Source organism: Capra hircus, chromosome 6, assembly GCF_001704415.2.
Source record: "Capra hircus breed San Clemente chromosome 6, ASM170441v1, whole genome shotgun sequence".
Classification (NCBI taxonomy): Eukaryota; Metazoa; Chordata; class Mammalia; order Artiodactyla; family Bovidae; genus Capra; species Capra hircus.
In genome coordinates this window covers 85,967,832-85,995,270 of record NC_030813.1, presented here as the reverse complement: position 1 = coordinate 85,995,270, position 27,439 = coordinate 85,967,832, and the positions used below count along the sequence as shown (strand labels likewise).

Here is a 27,439-nt window from a genome sequence, read left to right as displayed (position 1 = left end):
TAGTGCCTTAAAATGTAATTTATTGAAAAGAAGAAAGACAAAATCTCAGTTACTGCACACAGTTATTTGAAATGATGGCACTTACAGGAGAGGTGATTCAAAGGCTTTAAAAACATTTTCCATATAGAAATTTAATGAAGACTGTAATTCCCTTTGAGTCAGTGGCCTTTATACCAGCGTGATACTACTGGAATTTAGGTAACAAGCTCTTAGGACAATTTCACTTAAGGATGTTACACAATCTAAAATACAGTGGAGAACTCAAGAAGAAAGAGTGCCTTCAATTTGAGGTTGTCCTATTCTAAAACAGCAATTGAAGCCTTTGGATAGAATGGTTTGACATGATAGATGAAAAGACATGTAAAGCATGGAATTTTCAATCCCATCTGTAAATCAAAAAAGAAATATGTGGTTAGTTATGCTGCATGTTTTGAAAGGAGAAGCTACTGTTATGATAAGATACACTTTAATAGTCATTTTCTCTTCATCTTAAGATGAAGTTCACAAAGTTGTATGTGTCTCCTGTTACTAACACATACCCACTGCTCCTGATTTTTAAGTTTTACAGGCAATTTATGACTAGGTTGCACTTTCTTTTGCAGTAACAGAAAATATGGCAAAATAACTCAAAGTAAAAACTTCCAAGTATGTCAGACTTTTTCTTTCCTTCTTTTGATCTGTTGTAAGGAAAGTTTCCACCACTAGAAAGAGAACATATACACACACACACACACACACAACTACAAGCTCCTATACAGTAAATTGAAGTACTCAAAACACATCTATGGACATTTAAATCTGTTTTCTTCTTAACAGACAAACACTTGATTTAACTATGTGACTTTTTAAGTATTTCTATTTCAGTGATCATAAAGAATAAGGTTCCTCTGCTGGGGTCACCAGAATTAGTAACACCTACACTCCTATACTGTGTAGAAATTTCAATATAATAAATTATATTAATTAAAATTAGCTAGTTTTATTGTTACTTAAATTTGATATTATTATAATACAAAAAATGTTGAAGCCAATTTAATTATTGATATTATCTAAGTGTAATGTGTCTAAATATAGCTAGACTAGAGGACCAGCAAAACAACTTTATAGTCTACAAGTTGTACCTTTGTACTCAGTTCTCATATGAAAAGAGGATCAAGACAAGCAATTTCCAACTTACCAAAGACCATAATTGTGGAGTTCCTCAGAATTCACTTGACTCTTCTGATGGAACAAAAATTGGTAAAACGTGAGTAAGGTAGTCAGTAATAAAATTTTGCTAAATCAAAAAATGAGCACTAATTTTCCCAGCAGTATGCTTAATAGATTATTATATTTAATCACCTTCAAGGTTATAAAAACAAACATCATTATATTATTTCAAGTAAGCGAAAATAAAAAAATCAGGATTTCAAGTTAGGACTTTAGGAATGCCAAAATCTGCAGTTTATCCCCCACACTGCATTCTAATGTATATCGTGGGTATAATCAAAAGAAAGTCATTTAAAGATTAGCAGAAGTGCAAGGAGGATAAAGTTGAATTTTTACTTTGGAGAGAAAATTTTCCTCCTATTCTCATCAGAATGATTATCACTTATCAAATAGATAGCACTGCTCCACGTGTTCCTGAGTAATGGATTAACATTAGCCATATATCAGAAAGTTATCATCAATTTTCCGTTTCAGAAAACTCTAGCATAGGACACTAAGCATTTAAGTGTCATGCTTATTCTAAATCTATTTTTATATTATGTTTTCTTCTATTTATATGCGGTCATTTAAATGAACTTACCACCACAGTGGCATAGTAGTCTTTCCACTGTTCTCAGAGCCAATGGGATTAGGGATGTCAGAGAATGAGGGGGCATCAGTGTATTGTGTGCCTAGTGGAAGGTAGTACCAGGCACCAGATGGATAGGCGTCCAGCTGGTAGAATTGTCTGAAAAGCTAGAGAGAAAGACCATTGAAAAAGCAACAGTGTATGAGAAATCAGTTTTGAATCTCTGAAAATGAATCATTGCATTCATTTCAGACATGGCTATTCGCATCACAAGAGATGTTTACTCTGTGAGGAAAACAGAGAAACCAAACTCTTCCCTATGGTAAATCACAGTAAGGAAATTTTGGAAAGGATTTTTCTTAGGGTACCTGAGGGGTAATGAATAAATCACTTCTTTAAGATCAATAGCCAGTATTGAACTCCAAGAACCTGCATTACTAACACAGGTCCAGCTATCAAAGTCCAGAGGAAAGTGGTAGTGTGAATTTAATTATTATATAATTTATAAACTCATGGGCATTTGGATTAGAGAAGGTCATTTTTGCCTTTCTGTTCTATAGTTTAGTTTTTCATGAAGGCAATGAGCTCAAAGAAAGGGAAGGTCCTAGTCCCAGAATAATACAGGGATTTCAGAAATGCCAAGAATAAAGAGAAAAGAATTCTCTAATTCCTAGCCCAGTGCCCCTTCGTAACTATAAGGTTTTGGTGCAAAAACATTATTTCTTTTCTGAAATTTTGGAATAGGTACCTCTGTTAATCTATCATGGCCTTTTATTTGTTTCTGTGCATTGATGTAATTCTTTATATATTCAGGTGGAAAATATATGTTCTTTGATGGAATTAGAAAAACCAAAGAAAGCATTTCAAGTTTTGCTGTGGTTGCCTATCCTAACGATTATAATGAATATGATATCTGAGATTTTCTCTTATTAGTATTAATATAAAAAATCAAATAAATTCACCTGAGGGTAGAAGTAGGCCAGTTCCTTAAAGGAGAGAGAGGAAAAAAATAGTTTTGTGATTCAAACCCAGTTAAATGCCATAAGAGACTAAAGTATTACTACCAAATGCTCTCGTTAAGATTAGAATGATTACCCTCTTTTTTTAAAATTACATGGAAAGGTGAGGATAGTGTACTCTTTAGACTTCAATGAAGTACGTAATTGTCTTTTCTTTTCTCTTACTTTGGCCCATGAGTGAAGAGAGAATTTTAGAAGAAATTGAGAGCAAAATATGATTCACATTAAGGAATAATTATCATAAAATTGATTGATGACTACTATGTTTTGAATCTTGTTTAATCCCTTATCAGATTCATATTTATAAAACTCCATGGTCTTCTTTGCACGGTTTCTTTTTTAAATTAGCATACTATATATAAGTTCAACCATCAATGGACCAAAGAAACTGAACCGAATGCAGTTACCACCTTTAAAACTGAAGACACTAAAAAACACTGCAAAACTCAAGATATGTGAGTTTTGGAAGAAAATAAATCAATAGATTCATATTAACTTCACAAATGAAAGAGCAGGGCTCAGAGAGAAGAACACAGTTTGCTCAAGGTCATAAGATTAGATCTAAGACTGAAAACTCAAGAAGCCCAGACAGTACTATAGATTAATAAAAAGTCAAATTTGAACGATATGAATAGTTGGTTGATGTTGTTCTAACTTGAAAGTTGACCTGATGCTCTCTTCATTCAGGGATGGCCATAGAATTGTTCTTTCATTTCCTTTGGCAACTTAGAGCTGATCTTTCATAGCAATGTTGGAACCAGTAATGTTAGAGTCCAACACCAGTCAACAACTAAGAAATACTAGCAGAGCACTACTTCCTGATGTAACTAGTTAAATAACTCCCCAAACCAGTGGTTACCAACAGATAGTTTGGGGCAGTTTTAAAACTCACACAGACAGACACACACTTACCTGGTTCACTGCTATCATAGGCTGTTTCTGGAAAGAAAAAGAGTCAGGGTGATCTTTTAAGGCTGAATAAAACCAGAAAATGTAAGAAGCAAACTTTTTGAAATGCTTTGCATGTTCGAGATCTGGAAATTCACACTAATAATTTTGCCAATTGCATTATCTAGATACTATTTCTTCTAAGACATATGAAACATACTCAACAACCTTCATAAGATTCATTAAATGACAGTAGTGATTGAAATTGGCATAGCTTTTGATAGGAATCAGAATTGTAATAGCAGCACATATTTCACAGTATCTGGTTGTCACCTTAAAAATGAATTCAGAAGCCCTAGGAACACTACTGAATCAATGGAATGCAAGGCAGAGGAAGAATCAGTTTCTATTATAATACACTATACAGATGGAAGGGAAAACAGATCAGAAAGGTTTTTTGACAGAAACATTTACTATCTCTCCAGACAGTTTCTTCTAAAGGTTTCAATTAGAATTAATAAATCTCCAAATGGCTTGCTTGAAAGAGCATAAGCATAATTATGAGTTTGAATTTCCAAAATATAAATTGAATTTAAGAATCAAATCATGGACATAAAGATATAAAATTTAGGAATACCTTAAAAGAGAAATTAACATAACCATGGAAATTAACATAACCATGGAAATTGACACTTCATAGTGTTTAGAATTACAAAGGTGCTGCTGTCAGGTGAGACTGACAGAATAGAACAGCTCCCATTCCAAAGAAGAATGACAAATAGTTCTCCTTTCTCAGATTGATTACTACAAATTTTTTCAGAAAGTTGGGAGTGAAAAATAACCACCTGAGAGGAAAGAAGTCTCTTCAAAATTGTGAAGCTATTTAAAAGCAAACATATTTAAACTTTGCAACATATTATCATTATGTAATTCATTTAGCAAAATATTACCTGGTGGGCAGGGTTTCCCTCTTTCATACTGTGAAGTTGTTCCTAAATAGAAGGAAATATGTTCTAGGTTACCTAGATATCTTCTGATATAACACATTCATTTTATAATTACCAAGAATATATCATCATCTGTGAAGATTAGTATAAACTGTATTCTCTGCCAAAATTTTGAAAATTAGCAATATAGCTTTCATTTTCTAACTTTAGAAAAAATATTCAATTCAATGTCACACTTACTATAATTTGGAAGGATAAAGAATCTATAAGTTTCATATCTGGGGGAAAATGATCCACCAATTCCCTAGGACTACATATTTTCTGTTCATGACTATTAATCCCTCATTTACATTTTATCTTTTATAAATTTGAAATAAAACTATCAAATATGGGTAGTAGAAAAACTTCTCCCTTGGATTATATTTATTTCTGTTAAAAAAGAAAGAGGAACACACATTATTAAAACAACACTTGAAGGAAATACTAAAATATTCTAGATTTAGTAAATAGTCTTATATGGTCATGAATAGCTTCCTCAAAAAGAGAGTTCTCTTTATTTTAGTACATTGATTTTACTCATGTGTGAATAATAGACATTTGCTAGGCACTTTCATTCACTGGGGGTCTACGCTAAATGCTAGGGACCACCTATGAAATAAATAATAATGAATACTATGAGCAGTGAACATTAGGAATGATGAACACTATAGCAGGACCATATAGTTCTAACACTTGTGGAGGTTATGGCCTAATCATATCATAATTAAGGTGCTAAGATATATTATTCATGTAATTTCTTAGATTAATAATGATTAGTTTGATTGGGGTACTGATATATCTAAATTTATTTGGCTAAGTCCAAAGCAACACAACAAAATTGGAAACTGAAGCAAGAGTGACACTAAGGTCCAAATTAAATTCATTATTGACTTCCTCCTTCCTACAATTTTAACAGAATAAAAATGTGAAAATGTAATATTGCTAAATTAAGACATGTCCTTTTCCCTAAAGTCCTAACTAATCAAGCTTATTTGGTATAACTAAAAGAAAAATTTATGGCCTCCCAAGTGAAAAACTATGATACTCAAAAGGATTGATACTAAATAGTGAAGCTGGATTGTGCTAATAGATACTTTTTTGATCTATCCGTACTATCAGCAGATAGTTTATGACTTCATAGTTCAAATGCACATCTTATAGTGCATTTAATATATTTTAAATTTAGTAAATATATCTCACCTCAGCACTTTTGGGAACAATTTCCTTAAAAAATAAAAAACATGTATTATTAGTTTTATGACATTAATTTACATTCAAGATAAAAATGCTAATTAACCAGACACATCATAGCTTATCTGTGATTAAAAAAAAACCTTCATAATATTGTCAAAGTTCTCATGAACATGGCAAATTTTATAGAGTCTAGGGATTAGGGGAAGGAGAGATTTTTTTGAACATTTTATTGGACTTGCCACAAGCTAGCCTAAGGAATAACTGAGTAGGAGATTGCTCATTCAATATTCAAAACAACATCAGGAAGTGAAGATAACTATAAAGGAAACGGGTCTAGAGACAATGAGATCAATCAACTTGCCAATTCTTTCTTAGAAAATTTTGATGAAAGCAATTTGAATGTATGGGATCCCTGATTCCTTCTACAGAGTCTACATTGTTTTTTAAATGGAATGTTTATTTGGCAATGATCTGTGCTTTCACAAGGAGGCATATGTATGGAATCACCACTCAGAACTGAATTTGGGAAAATAAATACAGAATAAATTCCAGAATATAATGAATCATTGGGGAAGCTCTAACATGATTTGATGTAGAATTTAGTCAAAGTAAATTTCACTTAATTATTTTAATTCTGTAGACTTAATTTTATATTATTATAATAAAACATTACCAGCTGGGGCACGTTGTATTTTTTCAGTCTGAGAAGCTGTTCCTATTCAAAGAGAAAAATATATTGTCAATTTCATGGATACCATCTATCATGGCATCCCTTTCCCAGGAGTAAAGAATGGGAAACTAATAATCTTACTTTAGTGTTGTTTCTACCACAGAGAATTTGGATTAGCCCAATTATTCTTTAAAAAGAAAAATTAGAAAAACAACTGTGTTACATTGTTTTTAACTTAAAATATATTATAATGCAGTCAAATATAAATAATTATTCAGTCAATCCTAAAAGAAATCAGTCCTGAATATTCACTGGAAAGACTTTTGTTGAAGCTCCAATACTTTGGCCACCTGATTTGAAGAACTGATGCACTGGAAAAGACCCTGATGCTGGGAAAGATTGAAGGCAGGAGAGGAGAAGAGGACAGAGGATGAGGTGGTTGGATGGCATCACTGAATGGACATGAGCTTGAGCAAACTTTGGTTGTTGGTCATGGACAGGGAGTCCTGGCATGCTGGTCATGGACAGGGAGTCCTGGTGTGTCACAAAGAGTTGGACATGACTGAGTGACTGAACTGAACTGAACTGAGGCAGTTTTACTTACAGTGCACATTATATCAGAATTGCTAAGAAAATTGAAAACAGATTTGCTTTCTGTGCTGTGCTAAGTCACCTCAGTTGTACCCAGCTCTCTGTGATCCTATGGATATAGCCCTCCAGGCTCCTTTGTCTATGGAATTCTCAAGGCAAGAATACTAGAGTGGGTTGCCATGCCCTCCTCGAGGGGATCTTCCCAACCCAGTGATCAAGCCTGAGTCTCCTGCATTGGCAGAGGGGCTCTTTACCACTAGCACCATCTGGGAAGCCCCATTTGTTTTCTGATTTTTGCAAATTAAATCAGAATATTGGATGAGGGAAAAAATGATGTTTCTGATACTAGCCACATTTACCGAGGGCTTACTTTGCACTATGTCTTGCTTGTATTAATTGCTTTATATGCTTAAATATTATTATTATTTTGTCACTTTGGAACTTAGGTTATAAATTTACAGCAGATAAGGAAACTGTCTAATATCACTTGCTGGTGAAAGGTAGAGCTTAGAGTCAAACTCAAGTCTGGTCAAATCTATAGCGTGCCATTTCAATACTGTGCTAATCAGATCCGAAAGTAGATTATAATACACAAATATTCAAATGAGAGTATGAATTAAATATCTGGGATTAAAAAACTTGTCCATTTTATTTTCAGGAGGGATCAGTATACTACTAGAATCTGTTAGTCTGCTTAGTTTAAGTTTAGCAGATATTGAAAAGGAGAGATAATTTATCAACACAACATTCTTGCTCATTCCCTGATGCATTGGTCTTTGATTAACTTTTAATAAAATTTTACCAGATAACCCAGGTAACGCTCAGAGGGCACATCTTCCTTTTGAATGTACTTCTGCTAAAAAATTCAAAAAATAAAAAGTTTAATTAAATTTTAAGATATCCTGGATGATGTTAATATATTTTAAATTTAGTAAATATATCTCACCTGAGCACTATTGGGAACAATTTCCTTAAAAAAAAAAAAAAACATGTATTGTTAGTTTTATAACATTAATTTACATTCAAGATAAAAATGCTAATTAACCAGACACATCATAGCTTATCTGTGGTAAACTGATTTTAGCCACAAATTCCTGGGTAAATTTAGATAAGATGAACAATCAAAGTACATGTTCTCTTTTCTCTTCTCACTGCTTTCACCAGGGAAGTTATTCAGAATGTTGGATTGTGAAGAATTCACTTTTAACTGAATTCACTGGAACTGGGTTTATTTTGTAAACTGGATGAAGTTCTGCTCCCAAAGTTTAAGGATTTCATCACTTTGTATGCCTTCTCTTTTTCTCCTCTAGGTAACAAATAGCAAAGGATTCCAGTGCCTCTTTAACATAGAATTGATTGAGTTCTGCAAAGGATATATCATGTTTATATTTCACAATTTAGAAGCATAGCCATTATTGTAATTTTCAGTGACAAGATTTAATTCTACAAAAATCTGGGAAGGAAAAAAAATTAGAAAAATAATGTTTGGACACCACAGATATCCAATAGGATTATTTGCCCAGAAAGAAATCTTTATTTTGTCTCTGACAAATAATTGTTTTCTTACATTTTGGGGGTTGATAGCCTTGTATGTTAAAATTAGGATAGAGCTACATACATAGTGCCTTGTACAATGAAACTTTATGGTTCAACAAACTTTCATAAACATTTTCTAATTGGGATACTTAATTAACATAAAAATGGTATACCTCACTTGACGAACTGCTTCCAGCTTTCATTTGCTAAAAGAAAGAGAATCATTGTTACTGCCTCTGAGACTTTTAGAATTAGAAGGAAACTATTCCAAACTTCCATACATTCCATTGTTTCATTAGAAGGAAACAACCCACACTTAATGGGTTGCTAACTAGTTTTTAGTGAAAACAATTGGGTATAAAAGGATTCAGAGCCAATAAAATTTACTTTTTTTTGGATTGTCAATTTTATTTAAAATATGTTGGAGAGGGGAGTATAATAACTTACTTTGTAACTTAAAACCTTTTTATTAAAACAAATACAGATACTTTCTTGAGTAGAATGCAAATGCATATGAATTTTCGTGATAAAAATGAAACCTGGAATGAAGAATCCTATTGAGCTGGGCTACCTGAAACCCTGGGTTGAGTTTATATTCTCACATACACTTGGGGCAATTTTGATGTAAATAAATTGGAAATATGAAAATAGAACAATCAATTTCAGAATGGAACTAAAATTACATGAGCTTTTAAAAGTTCTAATCTTTGAAACATTTAGTTTTTTTCCTAAGTCATAGATGTTCATATTTACATATGGATCTGATTTCTGTTCCCAAGTACATACTAAAATATTGATTCTAATATGCAGCAAAATAGTCATCTCTTGGGAGAGTTGAGTAAAACGTATTGTGGGCTAATGAATTTTTTCCATGTTTTGAGATTAGGTAGCATAGCCCATTGGAGAATGGAATGGAAAACCACTTCAGCATTCTTGCTTTGGGAACCCCATGAACAGTATGAAAAGGTTAAAAGATATGACACTGAAAGATGAACTCCCCAGGTCAGTAGGTGCCCAACATGCTACTGGAGAAGAGTGGAGGAATCACTACAGGAAGTCAATCCTGAATATTCATTGGGAGAACTGATGCTAAAGCTGAAGTTTCAATACTTTGGCCACCTGATGCAAAGAACCGACTCATTAGAAAAGACCCTGGTGCTGGGAAAGATTGAGGGCAGGAGACAGGGATGTCAGAGGATGAGATGGTTGGATAGCATCACTGACTGAATGGACATGAGTTTGAGCATGCTCTGGGAGATGGTAAAGGACAGATAAGCCTGGCATGCTCCAGTCAATGGGGTCACAGAGTCGGGCATGACTAAGTGACTGAACAACAGCATAGCCCATTGATCCTACATAATTGCTGCAATAGATTCTTTCTGCCCAAAGACCACCCTCAACACACAAGAGAGTGAACTCTTATCCTGGGATGACAGAAACAGGGTTTTAATTTTTTGAGTCGTATGTTTCATTTTTAAACACTCATGCACATTTTGCTTTTTACTCTTGATTTTAATAAAGAAGCAAAGTTTCTCCTGATCATGTAAATGTCAAATTTCCTCTCCTTACTTTATCTGGCACAACATTGTACATTCTTGGGTGTGATAGCACTGCTTGAGGAGTTCAATCACACAATTGGAGCAGATAGCTTTCTTAAAGCGTAGAGCATATCTTATTTATGATATATAAGTGTAGAGTTTATTAAAATAAAGATCTTACCTTAGCATCTTCCATGGCTTGATCCTTAGAAAAGAAAAGAGAATTAACTTTATTTTTCATGACAAACATTCCAATATAAAATGATAATTACCAAATAAAATGGATGCCAAAGGAAATAGAAATGGGTGGCAATAGAGAACTGGTAAGGAAAATTTAAAAAAAGCCTACCTACCAGGCTAACTGAAGAATTTTCCTCTTTAATCTGCATTTCAGAGCTCAATAAACAGGACTGTAGATTTTTATATGTTTTGATAAATCATTGTAAATATTCTACATTTTCCTTTAACTAACCTAACTTCTTTTTTTCTTTAACTTGGCTTTTGGATGACAAACCAGAGCATTGGATTAAAGATTATGTGACAAATAAAAGTGCACAAAGCATTGGTTCAATAATGTATAAATATTTAAGCAAAATGAATTTTCTCCATGTAGTATGTTGTGTTCAGTTTCCATGACCATAGCAGTATGGAGAGCAGTGAGATGATCCATAGAATTTAAGCTCAAAATACTATGTTGGTTTAGTTATCCAGCCAATTTTGGTCAACATACATGTTGCATCTTTTTTTCTTTGAATTAGAGATATCTGTTTTAGTTTTGGCCTTAGAGAATTGTTCATTATCTTGATTAGTATACTTAAAGGATATTTGATTAAGATATTTTTTACTTCTTTCTTTCCATTATATTATATTTAATAGTTTTAAAATAAAGAATCTTACCTCAGTTGATTCACTCCCAATATCCTGCCAAGAAAAGATACTTAGTCAGGTATGAAGAATATTAAGAAGATGTAAATTTTTAAATACCTGTATGTTTTTTTAATAACAAAGCTATTAAAACTTTGAAAAACAACCTTGATCAAATTGACTATGTAAAACATTCTTGGAGCAGATATATTGCTTTATGTAGTACTCAATAAAACATTTTTTCTGTTTTGGCGATCAGTGAAAATAGCCTGTCAGTCCATAATTGCACTAATTCATTCTTTTATCCATTCACTCATTTATACTAATGCCTTGTCTCTTCACAGTTGCAAAGTTAAATCAATGAAATCAATATTTAGAATTCTCAGTAGATCTCATCAGTCATTTTGAAAGTTCAAGAAAAGTATAAATGTTACAGGAAATTTTTTTTCTAAAATGTTTTTCGTACTGCACAAAGCATTTTTCGACATACCACCTAAAGAAAATTTTCGTATTTTCATCACCTTGAATTCATCACTCTGTTTTTCCCTTAAAAATTCTCTTTGTCAAAACCAATAAATTGTAGGTTGCAAATTATGATTTTGAGGTAACTTTAAAATAATTTAAATATCATTTATGTTCCTTACCTTACTCAGTTCATTGATGTTCTCCTTAAGGACAGAAAAGAAGAGAGAAACATGAATGAATGGCTATCTGTAAGAAATGCATCTTACATTTTGCTGCTGCAAATTAAAAAATAAATATGCTTTTTGTGAATGCACTAATATTTCTTGGAGTATCATTTCTTGCATTATCTCCTTGCCAAGTTTTCTTTATTTAAGCTGTCAGTACATTACTGTGCACTTAAAAATATTTAAAAAATTTTGTTCCAGTAAATTTGACTATTATTATCTTTCATCTAGTTTAAGTCGTAGTTCTGAGTTATCTTGATCGCTCTGTCTGGTTCAATAATCTAATAACAATCTAAGTGATTTTTCCACAAAAAAGCAATAAAGAATTGGTATGATACCATAAATAACATAGAATAAAATGCTTTGTTAATTCTGCAGTATATTCTGTTCAGAATTTCTTACCTTTCTAAACACTTCTGGAAAAGGCTACAAGGGAAAAAGATTATATTAAAAATCATTCAGACTAAACTGGGTTGCCTAGCAAATCTTTTAAATACTGGTCTTGAAATAAAATTTCTATTTGTGTTCTATTTGACAATTCAGTCATGAAATTACAGAAGACACAACACATCCAGAATATTGTAGAGATAAGAGAACATTCCATCATAATGAGAATGGAAATTATAAAATTTACATAGATTATGCACAAGACAGCATAAGTGTTTTACAAAGAGTCAAATGTATAGGTACAGATTAATATTTAAAGCAGCTTTTTAATATTTGCATATATAATTTCAATATTATTTATGGTTGCTTGGGTGAGTAAATGAAGAAAAAATTTGACCAAGTGAAAAAATATTTATAAATAAAAATTAAGTTGATTTTTCCAGAAAAATACATTTGTCATTGAAGAAGAAGTAGATAATACTTACCGCCACAACAAACCTGAGTAAATTTTCATTGAGGACTTCCTGTAGGAATTAAATTGTGAATTGTAAAAGTGAAAAACACAGTCAAAAAAGGAGAATGTTTTTCCATTTGAACACAAATTCTCCATTTATTTAGGTAAACCAAAATATTTCTTAGGTAAAATAAGAGATAATTAGTTTCAGTTTTATGATTTTATTTTAAAATCTGAAGGAGACACCATATTTGGTTCCTTCTTTATCAGGCCTGTAGGTTTAGTCAGTTCTTACTTATCAAATGCCAAAGGAGGAATTAAACAGGAATGTAATGAAAACAGAGAAGTGAGAGGGTAATCAACTATCTGAGTACCTGGATACAATTGAAACGAATGTATACAAATGAAAATTGAAATGAAGAAGACATTCAGTATTTATCATAGCTAACTGAAAGAGAAATTAGTTGGGATAAAGAAAGAACCTTACCTCTCTGCTGTCTGGCTCATTCTGTACAGATTAAAAAATGAACTAAGCAGTGGACACGGTGGAAGATTAATGACTCTTGTAAAAGTGTGTGATAGAGTATCTAATTTAATACTCAGTGTGTAAATTGAGATCAAGTTCTAAATCATATGTTGAGTGCAAGGAGAAGAGAAAGAATGAATAATACATTAAATAGACCACATATACATATTCTATTTAATTAACTATTGCTCTTGCATAATAAAATTTTTATTAATCATAAATACGTAAGTCCAAATGCCCTCTTCTCTAAAAAGGTTTGTGAGAGCAGATCAATATTCAGCTCAATAGTTACACCTCAGCGGATGTGAAACTGGCTGTTTTCTAGAGAAGGAAGGCATGAGACTACAATCTAAATATTAGCAATTTATCATCAGTTAAGCTACACAATTTATAGCGAGTTCTTGGAACAGAAAAGAACACTCACTGGAGAGAGTCCTTGGTGATTGATAGGATGTTTCTGTTAAAAAAAAAATGCAAGAACTGTAAAAACAAAAGCACTCAAAATACACTAATAATAATATCACAAGGCACATGTAATATTATACATTTAACAGTGCTGTTTAAGAAGTTTGTATTTTAAGAGCTAAATTTGACACCAAGTTCCCCTGGGAGGGAAAAAAAAATTTATTGACAAAAATAAAAGAAAAGTAAATTATCTTCTGTTTCTAGAGTCGGTGCAGAAAAGTATATAAAAAGACAAAAAATAATCTGAAATATTGTTTGTCTGGATTTTATTTTTTATCATAAATTAAATTATATAAAATTTTAACTCAATCTGCATTTTAACTGTGGGAACAAGGTTTATGTTTGTTAAATGTTAGCATTAAAAAATGATGTTTTCTTTGGAAAAGGATTAAAGAATCTGTTTGCTGGGGGATCTATATCTGTTTCACTGATAAAAGGAAAAGATACGGACTACTCCAATGGCACATTTCTGAAGAACTTGGATCCTTTTTTCGTAACTTACTGTCAGATATTCCCTTCTTTTGATGCTTAGGGTTTAGCACAGAGAGAACTCTATTGGTTTAGAAGCTGGATTATTAGTGATCCTACATTACTTACACTTTAGAAAATAGGAGTTCAACAATAGAATATCTCAGCATTTCATAAACTTTTGCATCTATATTTGATAGTTTGAGTGTCCAAATATCCAAAACTATTATCTTATTTGAATTGCTTTCTTGTCAGTTGATTCCTATTTATTTATTTATCATTATCTAAGGTCACAAAGGAACAGAATAACTTTTTGTTTCACATTAATAACTGAATTTGTTTTTTGAGAAGAAACTTAAGTTACTTTACATTATCTAGTTTTTCTTTCTACAAGGACCAAATTATTAGATCTTTGAATCAGCTGAATGAGCCCAGCTTTCTGTACCTTGGGAAATATTGGTTGACATGAGCCATCTCAAATGAGAGTTTGATTTAGGTTCCAAAAGTGGATACACTGGAATATAGGGCTTAATAGTATATTTGGTTGGAGAAGGCAATGGCAACCCACTCCAGTACTCTTGCCTGGAAAATCCCGTGGATGGAGGAGCCTGGTAGGCTGCAGTCCATGGGGTCGCGAAGAGTAGGACATGACTAAGAGACTTCTCTTTCACTTTTTGCTTTCATGCATTGGAGAAGGAAATGGCAACCCACTCCAGTGTTCTTGCCTGGAGAATCCCAGAGACGCCAGAGCCTGGTGGGAGGCTGTCTATGGTGTCGCACAGAGTCGGACACGACTGAAGTGACTTAGCAACAGCAGTATATTTGGTAATACAAAATTGTACATATATATGTTTACAAATATGTTAAGCCTATAATGGACCCAGGCAAAGAGACTAGTTACCTTCTTTGGTGCTCTTTATTGTATTGTTAATTACCTTATTTCTTTTTTAATTTTCAATTTTTTATTGTGAGGTGTTTATATTTCAAGTTAGAAATTTTATTTAGAGTTAAGTCTTTGAATAAACTAAATAATAATGATCAAAATGTGAAGGATTACCATAGCTTTAATATCAACACTTTAATAGCTATTTAGAGACCATCAAATTCTTTACAACTGCAATGTCTTGCACTTGATGAGACGCATCAAATTGCATTTGAAATGACTTCAAACAAGAATCTAGAATCTTCTAAATTCTTTACTGTACTCACAGGCCTGGCAAGAGCAACAGCCACAAGACAGGTAAGGATGAGAAGTTTCATGGTTGTCAAGATCTATGTAAGAAAATAAGATAAGTCTTATAATAAAATTAGATTCATGAAAAAAATATTCTTGATTTTTCCAACAAAGGAGTATATTATGATAAAAGTTGTTTCACTTTAAAGTAATATTTTTATTCATTTAGTTTCTAATTTTGCTCTTCAATATAAACATTTACCATTCAAATTATTTTGCTTACTGCTTATGTGAGATAAGAAATATCAATATCTTACTACACTTCAAAGCAAAGCATTTGATCCTGAAAGTAATAGTAAGGTTTTGTCAGAGGAATAGAGAAGCATCAATATGTAAATATTACAAATGTTAAAATATGACAATAAAAATTAAAAAGAAATTTCCTGTAGATCATTGGATTTGTTAAAATTGATAAACTAAAACCCACTGGTAAATTACATCTAATTTTATCTGTAATTTTAAAAAAAGTCTTTATCCTTTAGCCTGCTTTTGCAGAGTCTTCATGAAAAGCACTGTTTGTGCATTATGTAGAAACTATTAACCTTCATTAAATTTTTAAAAGGATCTAGCTATTACTTAATTTTGCTGGGTTGATATATCCATGACATGACTGTATGAAAATGAACAGAATTATAAGTCAAACATATCACTTTTGACTCCTAGAGTTCCATTAAATTGCAAGACCCCAAAGTACATAAATTTATATATGCTGAAAAAATGCATTTCAGATAAATAAGAAAAATTAGATTATATATGAAATTTGTTTATACCTTAGTCAGCAAACTAATGACAGATTATTTTATACAGGCTGCTTCAGTTTACAAACTGTAGAAACTACCTGAATTTGTTAAAAAAGACATATTTATAAGCCCCAAATGAGTTTATTGTTTTCATATATTTGTATCCTTAAAAATATCCAAATTTAATCATCTTTATAAAAGTAGTCATTTATATCTAGTAGTCTATCATTGATGTTTCCTTTATTAAATTAATTTTATTAACCTAAATACATGGAATAAAAATGGCCTTGAAATATTCTACCAGAAATGATCTTCAATATGAAAACAAAAATATTATAAATTATTCTGTATGACAACTTTTTACAGAATTTGACAAAAATGATTCAATTTTACCATAAATCTATACTGAAGTTATGTATCTACATTTTCAGTATATAAGAATTTATTTTAAAAATGATCAGACAATTTGGTTTTTATAAAAGTATTTAATTTTTCACCTATAGCTCTGAGATAGATAGTATCAACATTTGCAAATATATTTTTAAACTAACAGTATATCATAGGAAAATACCAATACTTGAAATCACATAGAAAAGTTACAACTGCGTATTAGTGAAGAATTAAAGATGAGACAGAGGAAAATAATATAAATTTTTTTATATGTGTACATAATACCTTGAACCCAAGACTGGGAAGAAGCAGCAAGCTGGGTTGATGATCAAGGTGATGGCAGACTTTTGCTTCCGAGCTATTTAAACCTACTGATTAGTAAAATGCTAATTTTGTGGTTTCAGTTTAACCAATAGGTTTATTTAAATTCTAAGAATTCTCTCACGTAGGAAATCGATGTTCTGTTCAGTTCCTCTCCCAAGAAATTCTGAGGAGAGTTTACAACAAAGAAGTGATTCATTATATAGGAAATGGAATGGCATTGTTCTAAATTAACATCCAAAAAAAAAAAAAAAACCATTAAAACCCTAGATTTATGGTTATTATGAGAACATGCATTTATATCAATAAAATTTCCTTTGTAACTTTTGAAAAATTCAATACCTGTAAAGGAAATCCTTGGGACAAAACAGGGTCTTCAAAAATTTTCAATTTTTATTAACGTACAAGACCATGAGAAGAATTCATTATTTATTTCACCTCTTAAAACTGAGTTAATCCATAATATTTATTTTAATTATTTACCTTGTGAAATAACTTACAGTATATGTGGTCTAATCTTTTTCTTGCAAAAAGAAAATATAATTATCGTATAAACTTTGGTGGCATTTTAATTATACCACCAAGCTAATTTTTGTTTATTTTGGGTGTACTAGTTGCGGTGACTAGTTCATTCATTCCGGTGTAAATTGTTGTTGTTTAGTCACTAAGTTGTGTCCAGTTCTTTGTGACCCCATGGACTTTAGCCTGCCAGTCTCCTCTGTCCATGGGATTTCCCAAATAATAATATTGGAGTGGGTTGCCATTTCCTTCTGCAGGGTATTTTCCCTATCCAGGGATCAAACTCAGGTCTCCTGCATTGGTAGGAGAATTCTCATTACAGATTATTTAATTAAAATTAATAATTATTCAAGAATTACAATTTTTAAATATTGCAAAAAATAAACCATAACTCTGATTTTCCATCTTTTAAAGTAAACAAGTAAAAGAAAAAAATTCCTATCCCTCCAATTCTTAATTGTACTCCTAGAATTAACTGGCATTGTACATTGTACAATATATTAATGGCATTGTACAAAATATTATGTGCTAAATAAAATATCTATACAAGTGAGGGCTTTAAAAACTTGTTGATTGCAACTCCTTGTTTATAAGAAAGGAATCATATTATATACTTTAAAATATCTATAGTGATATTTTCAGTGTATTCACAGTTGTATGACAGGAACATTATTTTGTATTAAAAGAAATTTCAAAACTGTTCAGGCTCTCCACTTTGAAGATAGAAAAGACTATAATTTCCCATATTGAAGTTTTCTTTAGATATTATCTTCCTTACTGTCTGTTTCATATCAATTTCAACAAGATACTAGAGTTTTCTATTCACTCTAATTTATTCAAGGAGCTGAGAACAAAAATCCTAGCTGCATTGTAATACTCGACTTTTGTCTTTCCCAGAAGTGTATCTGGACTTTCCAGGTGGCACTAGTGGTAAAGAACCTGCCTGCCCATGCAGGAAACATTAGAGTTGCAGGTTCAATATCTGGGTTGGGAAGATCCCCTGGTGGAGGAAATGGCAACCCACTCCATTGTTCTTGCCTGAAGAATCCCATGGACAGAGGAACTTGGCAGATGACGGTCCACTGGGTTGCAAAGAGTAGGACATGACTGAAATGACAGCATGCACGCAAAGGAGTGCATCCACCACAATTTGAAAATATCAGTCCTTTGACACTCATCCTTCTTCATAGTACAATTCTCACTTCTGTACATGGCTACTGGAAAAACCGTAGCTTTGACTATAAAGACCCTTATCAGTAAAGTGATGTCACTGCTTTTTAATATGCTGTCTAGGTTTGTCAAAACTTTCTTTTCAAGGAGGAAGCATCATTTAATTTCATGGCTATAATCAATGTCTGCAGTGATTTTGAGTCCAAGAAAATAAAATCTGACACTACTTCCACCTTCTCCCCCTCCCCCTCTATTTTCCATGAAGTGATGGGGCAGTATGCTGTGAACTTAGTTTTTTGAACATTGAGTTTTAAGCTGTAGATGAGAGACTACACAACTGTGGCTATCTGGATCATTAAGACCTTTTAAATACAGTTCTTCTGTAATACTATTCTTGCCACCTCTTCTTAATTTCTTCTGCTTCTGTTAAGTCCTTTTAATTTCTCTCCTTTTTCATGCCCATCTGGGTTGGAAAGATCCCTGGTGGAAGATCTTGGGAAGTGGGAAATATTCCCTTGTGAAATATTCCCATGACAGCCGTAGTTTTCTTGAAAAGATCTCTAGTCTTTCTCATTCTATTGTTTTCCTCTACTTCTTTGCATTGTTCATTTAAGAAGGCCTTCTCATTCTCTCTTGCTATTTTCTGGAACTCTGCATTCAGTTGGGTATATCTTTCCCTTTCTCCTTTGTCTTTTGCTTCTCTTTTTTTCTCAACTATTTGTAAAGACTTCTCAGACAACCACTTTAACTTCTGGATTTTTTTCCCCCTCTTTAGAATAATGTTGGTCACTGCCTCCTGTACAATGTAATAGCCAGATCTAATCCTTTGAATCTATTCATCACCTCTACTGTATAATCATAAGGGATTTGATTTAGGTCATAGTTGAATTGTCCATTGGTTTTATCCATTTTCTTTTTAAGCCTGAAGATTGCAATAAGGAGCTCAAGATCTTAGCCACAGTCAGCTCCAGGTCTTATTTTTTACTGACTATATAGAGTCTCTCCATCTTTGGCTGCAAAGAATATAATCTATCCAATTTCAGTGTTGATCATCTGCTGATGTCCATGTACAGAGTCATCTCGTGTTGGTGGAAGAGGGTATTCACTATGACCAATGTGTTCTCTTGACAAAACTGTTAGCCTTTGACTTGCTTCATTTTTAACTCCAAAGCAAAATTTCCTGTTACTCCAAGTATTTCTTGACTTTCTACTTTTGCATTCCAATCCCCTATGATGAAAAGGATATTAATTTATTTATTTGGTGTTGGTTCTAGAAGGTCTTGTAGGTCTTTGTAGAACAGGTCATCTTCAGCATCATCAGCATTAGTGGTTGGGACACAGACTTGGATTACCGTGATGTTGAATGGTTTGCCTTGGAAACAAATGGAGATCATTCTATTGTTTTCGAGATTGCATCCAAGCACTGCATTTCAGATTCTTTTCTTGACTACGAGGGCTACTCTATTTCTTCTAAGGGATTCTTGCCCACAGTAATAGATATAATGCTAATCTGAATTAAATTGCCCATTCCTGCCCAATTTTAGTTCACTGATGTCTTTCCTGCTTGACCATATCCAACTTGCCTTGATTCATGAACCTAACATTTTAAGTTCCTAATTAATACTGTTCTTTACAGCATTGGACTTTACTTTCATCACCAGACACAACCAGTCATTTCTGCTTTGGCCCACCTGCTTCATCCTTTCTGGAGCTATTAGTAACGGCCCTCTGCTCTTCCCTAGTAGCATATTGGACATCTTCTGACTTGGGGAGCTCGTCTTCTGGTGTCGTTTCATACTATTCATGGGACTCTCATAGTAAGAATACTGCAGTGGTTTGCCATTCCCTCCTCCAGTGGACCACATTTTGTCAGAACTCTTCAGTGTGACTTGACTTTTTGGGGAGCTTTGTATGACATGACTCATAGCTTCACTGAGTTACTGAAGGCTTTTCACCACAACAAGTTTGTGATCTGTGAAAGGGATTGTAGATTTATATAATGCCAAATCATGCAAAATGTTAGCCTACATTTATTTGATTTATATTGATATTTTCAATTTGCTTTATCACTTAAAATTCTTCACTTCCAACTACTAAACAAGGCTTAAATTTGAGACACATATTTAGACCATTTGTAGTCAAATGGAACTTTGCCTTGTAAATAAAGAACAATATTAATTTTCTGATGTAACAGAGTCATACATAGGGTGACCATAAAGTTGGTCATTTAACATTGATCATTTATGATAGTAAAAGGGTCTACTCTTAATAATTATAACAAAACAATACATATAGATTGGACTAATTTAAGAGCTCAAGGGCATAGACACTCTAGTGATATCACAACTTGTTTTCAAAATCCAACAAAATCCCTAAAGAAATGAAACTGGAAATAGATTGGGTAAGGGAGAACTAAGCTTTCTTGACTTTCAAATTTCAATAATGAAAAAAAAATGGATTTAAACTTATTAGCACACAAAAAAACATTAGTAATAAACAGATTTTTGAAAAACAAAACTATGAGTTAAGAGACACACTATCCTCTGAAAGATCATGTACATTGTTGCTAAATATTCTAGTCCAGATTCAAACCTCTTTGGAGGACTGACTGAGACAGTGAAAAATTCAGAATTTGAAGTTTCAAACTGGTTTGTCAAATTTCTCCCAGGAACATCTGACTGATTAGTCTTCTAAGAAAGTGTTGCTTAATTATATAACAAACAGTCAACCTTCCAGAAGGAAAGTTACTGAGAAATGCGAAAGATATTTCTGTATTTCTCTAGAAATCCATATGCCATTTGGAATCAAGAAAAGATACACAATAAGATCATTAATGATTACTCTTAGATATTGTATAAATAGAATTTTAGTATCCAGAACTAAAACAGAGTTCTTTTCAATAATTTTTATATTATAAATATATGATAGTACTGGAAATGTGGAACCTATGCTAGATTTTATATCTGGATTTAAAACAGTGGCCTTTTTAACTTGGTACTCTGTCAATTGTTCTTTGGAAATCTTAAGTGAACATTGTTTAAGTAAAGAGGTAGAATGTAGTGGTTGCAAGACAATGCTTCAAGGTCAAATTGTAAGTTTAATTTCTGGCTTTCAATGATCAGCAGTGTAATTTTGCAACCTAATTTTGTCTCAATGTTGCCATCTGTTTAGTAATATCCACTTCCCATGTGGTTGAGAGGAAAAAAGTCACACACTTAGAAGAGTGCCTGAAAGAAAAAAAAAGGCTTCAGCAACAGGTGAACCGTGAACTTCCTGATGTTCAAACTGGTTTTAGGAAAGGCAGAGGAACCAGACATCAAATTGCCAACACCCACTGGATCATCGAAAAAGCAAGAGAGTTCCAGAAAAACATCTATCTCTGCTTTATTGACTATGCCAAAACCTTTCACTGTGTGGATCACAATAAACTGTGGAAAATTCTGAAAGAGATGGGAATACCAGACCACCTGACCTGCCTCTTGAGAAACCTGTATGCAGGTCAGGAAGCAATAGTTAGAACTGGACATGGAACAATAGACTGGTTCCAAATAGGAAAAGGAGTACAACAAGGCTGTATATTGTCACCTTGCTTATTTAACTTCTATGCAGAATACATCATGAGAAATGTTGGGCTGGAAGAAGCACAAGCTGGAATCAAGATTGCCAGGAGAAATTTCAATAACCTCAGATATGCAGATGGCACCACCCTTATGGCAGAAAGTGAAGAAGAACTAAAAAGCCTCTTGAAAGTGAAAGAGGAGAGTGAAAAAGTTGGCTTAAAGCTCAACGTTCAGAAAACTAAGATCATGGCATAGGGTTCCATCATTTCATGGCAAATAAATGGGGAACCAGTGGACACAGTGGTTGACTTTATTTTTCTGGGCTCCAAAATCACTGCAGATGGTGATTGCAGCTATGAAATTAAGACGCTTACTCCTTGGAAGGAAATTTATGACCAACCTAGACAACATATTAAAAAGCAGAGACATTACTTTGTCAACAAAGGTCTGTCTAGTCAAGGCTATGGTTTTTTCAGTGATCATGTATGGATGTGAGAGTTGGACTATAAAGAAGGCTGAGCACCGAAGAATTGATGCTTTTGAACTGTGGTGTTGGAGAAGACTCTTGAGAGTCCCTTGGACTTCAAGGAGATTCAACAAGTTCATCCTAAATGAGATCAGTCCTGTGTGTTCATTGGAAGGACTGATGTTGAAGCTGAAAGTACAATACTTTTGCCACCTGATGCAAAGAGTTGACTCATTGGGAAAGACTCTGATGCTGGGAAGGATTGAGGGCAGGAGAAGAAGGGGACGACAGAGGATGAGATGGTTGGATGGCATCACCAACTCGATGAACATGGGTTTAGGTGGACTCTGGGAGTTGGTGATGGACAGGGAGGACTGGCGTGCTGCGGTTCATGGTGTCACAAAGAGTCAGACACAACTGAGCGACTGAACTGAACTGAACTGAAATAAAATAAGTACTCATTTAAAATTATCCATTAATAGAACATGATCTTTGAAGAATTCCATCTAATTATTTTGTGACCAAATTATTTTCCTACTTCATGGACTTGTTAACTTTTGAGAATTTATGAATTATATTTTTACATTTATATATGCATTGAAAATGTACAGAAGGGTAAAGACAAAATTTCTAATAGTGACCACAATTGAAGAAAACCTGGAATGGAATATGAAAGGGGAGTTGAAAGGAGAACTTTTTAGTTTTATTAATGAGATTTTTTGTTAATGAAATCTCACACAATTTTATATTTACACGGAATAGTGAACTAAAACAGTGCTTGTTAAACTTTAATGTGTTTATGAATCACTAGGATATCATGTTAAAATTCAGATTCAGATCTAGTAGGTCTGAGGTATGTCCTCTGTTTCTGCATTTTTAACAAGTTCTCAAGTGATATCACTGCTGGGAATCTATGTGACACGCTTTGAGTAACTAGGAACTAAGAGATTTGAACATGTAAGGTATAGTCCTCTCTTTTAAACTTACTCAATAATGAAAGTTTGTACACAAAATACCATTGAGAAATACCTAAAAACTTGAAAACTGTAACAATGTACAGAAGTAATAATGACATTAAAAATACTGAGTTGTGTTTCCATAAAAGTGTTCACCTTTATAACAATGTCTAAAATAAAGCATTTCCTTATCCAACCCTAGATTCTTTCTGTAAGTAGGATATCACTCTAGTAACAGTTTATCTGTCTATGTTGTACTAAAGTCACTGCTCTCTTTTACCTCCGGCCAAAAATTCATTTATTTTGCACTAACAAGGCATCCACCTACCTAAGACACTTGGGAAAAAATGGACTAAAATTTGACTGTGTTAACTAAATGCTGCCTAATGAGTTCTTTCTGAAAGACTGCATTTTGGTAGATAAAGAGATTTTACCTATCATGAATATCTCTTCTGACTTGACAAAATGTGGTTTTCATGATTGATAAATCTTCCTAGCTCTAGTCATTGGTTGTCCATGTTTAACAGTGTTAATATGAAGATATAATGTATTTAACATGCCTTACTAACTCCAGGAGATAGTGAAGGACAGGGAAGCCTGAAGTGCTTCTGTTCATGAGGTCACCAAGTGTGAGACACAAATTAACAACAGAACAACAGTAACAACGAGCTATCAAAACTAGTTATCTTATCCTATCGGATGGGATAATAAACCATCCTTCTGTAGAATGGAATATATGCATTTATTAATCAATTTTTATAGTTCTTTGCATTGTCTAAATCTTTTAATTATGAATCCATTTACTCTTTAAAAGAATGTGTAGTGAGGAGAAAGCAGAAGTTACTCTTTCTTTTGTAGATAAGGAAACTAAACCATCTGTAAGTTAAAGTAAATTAACTTCTGTACAAGGTCTTGCATCTGCTAACAAGGAAAGGATGACTTAGTCTTCCAACACCAAAACCTGTGCTCTTTCTAATATACCCTGCTGCTCATTCTTTTCAGTTCAGTTCAGTTCAGTTCAGTTCAGTTGCTCAGTCATGTCCGACTCTTTGTGACCCCATGAATCGCAGCACGCCAGGCCTCCCTGTCCATCACCAACTCCCGGAGTTCACTCAGACTCACGTCCATCGAGTCCGTGATGCCATTCAGCCATCTCATCCTCTGTCGTCCCCTTCTCCTCCTGCCCTCAATCCCTCCCAGCATCAGAGTCTTTTCCAATGAGTCAACTCTTCGCTTGAGGTGACCAAAGTACTGGAGTTTCAGCTTTAGCATCATTCCCTCCAAAGAAATCCCAGGGCTGATCTCTTTCAGAATGGACTGGTTGGATCTCCTTGCAGTCCAAGGTACTCTCAAGAGTCATCTCAAACACCACAGCTCAAAAGCATCAATTCTTGGGCGCTCAGCCTTCTTCACAGTCCAACTCTCACATCCATACATGACCACAGGAAAAACCATAGCCTTGGCTAGACAGACCTTAGTCGGCAAAGTAATGTCTCTGCTTTTGAATATACTATCTAGGTTGGTCATAACTTTTCTTCCAAGGAGTAAGCGTCTTTTAATTTCATGGCTGCAATCACCATCTGCAGTGATTTTGGAGCCCCCCCAAAAATAAAGTCTGACACTGTTTCCACTGTTTCCCCATCCTGGCCTCAGACGCGGGGTAGCTCCTCTCGGCTGCCGCCCCTGATCTTGGGCGCATTCTTTTACTCAACAAAAATGCTTAATATATGCAAGATGTTGTATCTTTAGATAAATAATGAAGAATGCAACATTCTAGCAAGTGGAGAATGCCTAAAATGTGTAAAAGATGAACTGATTTAAGCCATCAGGGGTAGTGTTAGAATAAGAGGAGCTAGCAGTATAAAAAGGACTCACATTGTTAAAGACAAACTTTACAATAATTCTGCAGAAGTCTGCAGACTTCCAGACATGTCTTTCCCTAAACCCGATATGATCCGGAAACAATCTTCTAATGCTTTTGTCTTTCACTAACTGCAGCAATATCAGTAACAATGCTTCTTCATTCACTAACTAATCTTAAATAGTGGGTAAGTGTTTGCGCTCTTATAGAAGTGCTGAAGTGTCTAAAAGTCAATGTTAGAGCAGAGAGAGAAAGACACTGGAAATTTGATTGGGCCATTTGAGTGGGCACCGATATTTTCTAGGATCATGGCAGTTTCAAGATGGAACAAAGAACAAACTGCAGGATCAGGATTGTCATAGGGAATCCTGAAGGACAGTAAATGGTAGCTGTGAGACGAGAAAAAGGCCAGACTCTAGAATAACAGAAATTTTAAGGTAAGGAGGCCATTTGAATAAAACTAGTAGAAAAAGTGAACACAAAGTGGAAAGAGAAGCAGAATGACCATTTCTTCCCTTCCTGGAGGTCCTTCTGACCTCTGGATACAGGCAACAACACAGAGGGGACCCCTTCTTTCCCCTATCCTCTGTGAGAAGGTTATAAAATGAGATATTTTTATCTGGGGGATTCAAATTCAAATATCTGTCTTTCTTGAAAGTAAAGGAGATGAAAGGAGTTACTGGCAATGTGATTAAATTTTTACAGACACAGTGAAAAGGATTATTGATGGACTGTGGAGCTGGTATGCTTTAGACTGGAGATTCTTTGAACATGGTTGTTGATTAAAATTTACAGTGATGAAGGATGTAGTATAGTATGGAAGATTTCACAGAGGCACATGAAAAGTCATGTAAGATCTAACAGGTAGAAGTAATTTCAAGATTTAATTTCTAAATGGCTGATATAAAAAGCAAAGGACAATGAAAGTCCAAAAGACACCATATGATGGAATGATGTGGCTTGAAATTTGAAATGACTATTAATATTTGGGTAAGACTTGGAAAGTTGAGAAGTGAAAGGGAGATTTACAGATGAGGGAAGTGCTAATGGCAAGTGTGTAGAGGCATCAAATTACAGCATGCTTGGAGCTGGTGCATGGGGATGACCCAGAGAGATGTTATGGGGAGGGAGGTGGGAGGGGGGTTCATGTTTGGGAACGCATGTCAGAATTAAAGATTTTAAAATTAAAAAAAAAATGAATAAAAAATAAAACATTTTACATCTTAAAAAAAAAAAAAAACTAAAACAATTCTGTTGGGGGGGACAAACCTATGCGTTAATAAATGTTATATATTGACAGGTACTGTAATTGTTGAGGAACACAAGAACGCAAAAGGGAAGTATTAATCTCAGCATGAAAAGATTAGGAAAGGAGTCCTGAAAGATGAGTAAATGTGTATGAACTAAAGTGAGAGAAGAGGGAAGGGGGTTAAACGTGGAGGTGGAAGGGAGGTCTTGGTCTGAAGTGTACCATAATCACCAGGAAGTGATGACTGGCACAGGTGAAAAGGAAGGCAGCAAGCAGAACATGGAAGACCAGGCAGTACAAGGAAGAATTTGAACTTGATTTTGAGAATTAGACATTTTGAGGAAGGCAGATGCCTGAAAGGCTGGCACTCTCTGCTTAGGTGGTGAGGTGAAATTCTACAGTGCTCTTCAACTCTACTCCACCTCTCCCCACCCCAGCTCTTCCTGGGTGTCATAACTTCCCCCTTGCTGTTTCAAATCAGGATGATCATGGATTGTTTCAGTCCAGGTATCTCCAAGACCTTCCTCTTCCTCTGTCTGGAAGCCCTCTGAGAAGGTTAAAGGAAGTATTAACAGAACCCTCCCTGCTCCAACAATTCACAGCTATGTTCCTGGCCTCCAGGTTCCCTTGTTTCTGAGTGGTCACCTAAGGAGACAAGGAAGGTCATCTCCTCAATGTACTGATTATTATAGTGCCAACGCTCAAATGCAGCCATAGTCTTCCAAAAGCAGTGCAAGCTGTCATTTATCTAGCACATTAAAAAAAAAAATTTCTTTATTTATTTGACTGTGCCAGGTCTTACTTGTGACACTTGAGGTCTTTAGTTTGTGATGTGTTTAATCCAGTTTCCCTGACCAGGGATTAAACCCAGGTCCCCTGCAGTGGGAGCACAAAGTCTTAGCCACTGGACCAACAGGAAAG

The 27,439-nt window shown here is 34.0% G+C and overlaps 1 protein-coding gene across 8 annotated transcripts; it reads right to left on the bottom strand.

The window, feature by feature from the left end:
- Positions 1–16,808, bottom strand: CSN1S1 (casein alpha s1). Of its 8 annotated transcripts, none has more exons than XM_018049127.1 (19): positions 16,702–16,808; positions 15,262–15,324; positions 13,544–13,576; positions 12,625–12,663; positions 12,155–12,178; positions 11,708–11,731; positions 11,097–11,120; positions 10,381–10,404; positions 8,835–8,867; positions 8,072–8,095; positions 7,928–7,981; positions 6,538–6,579; positions 5,871–5,894; positions 4,635–4,676; positions 3,709–3,735; positions 2,740–2,763; positions 1,790–1,944; positions 1,178–1,221; positions 1–386 (listed from the first exon to the last, which is right to left on the bottom strand). In XM_018049127.1, coding segments are annotated over exons 2-18 (645 nt in total). In that variant the 5' UTR covers positions 15,313–15,324; positions 16,702–16,808; the 3' UTR covers positions 1–386; positions 1,178–1,220.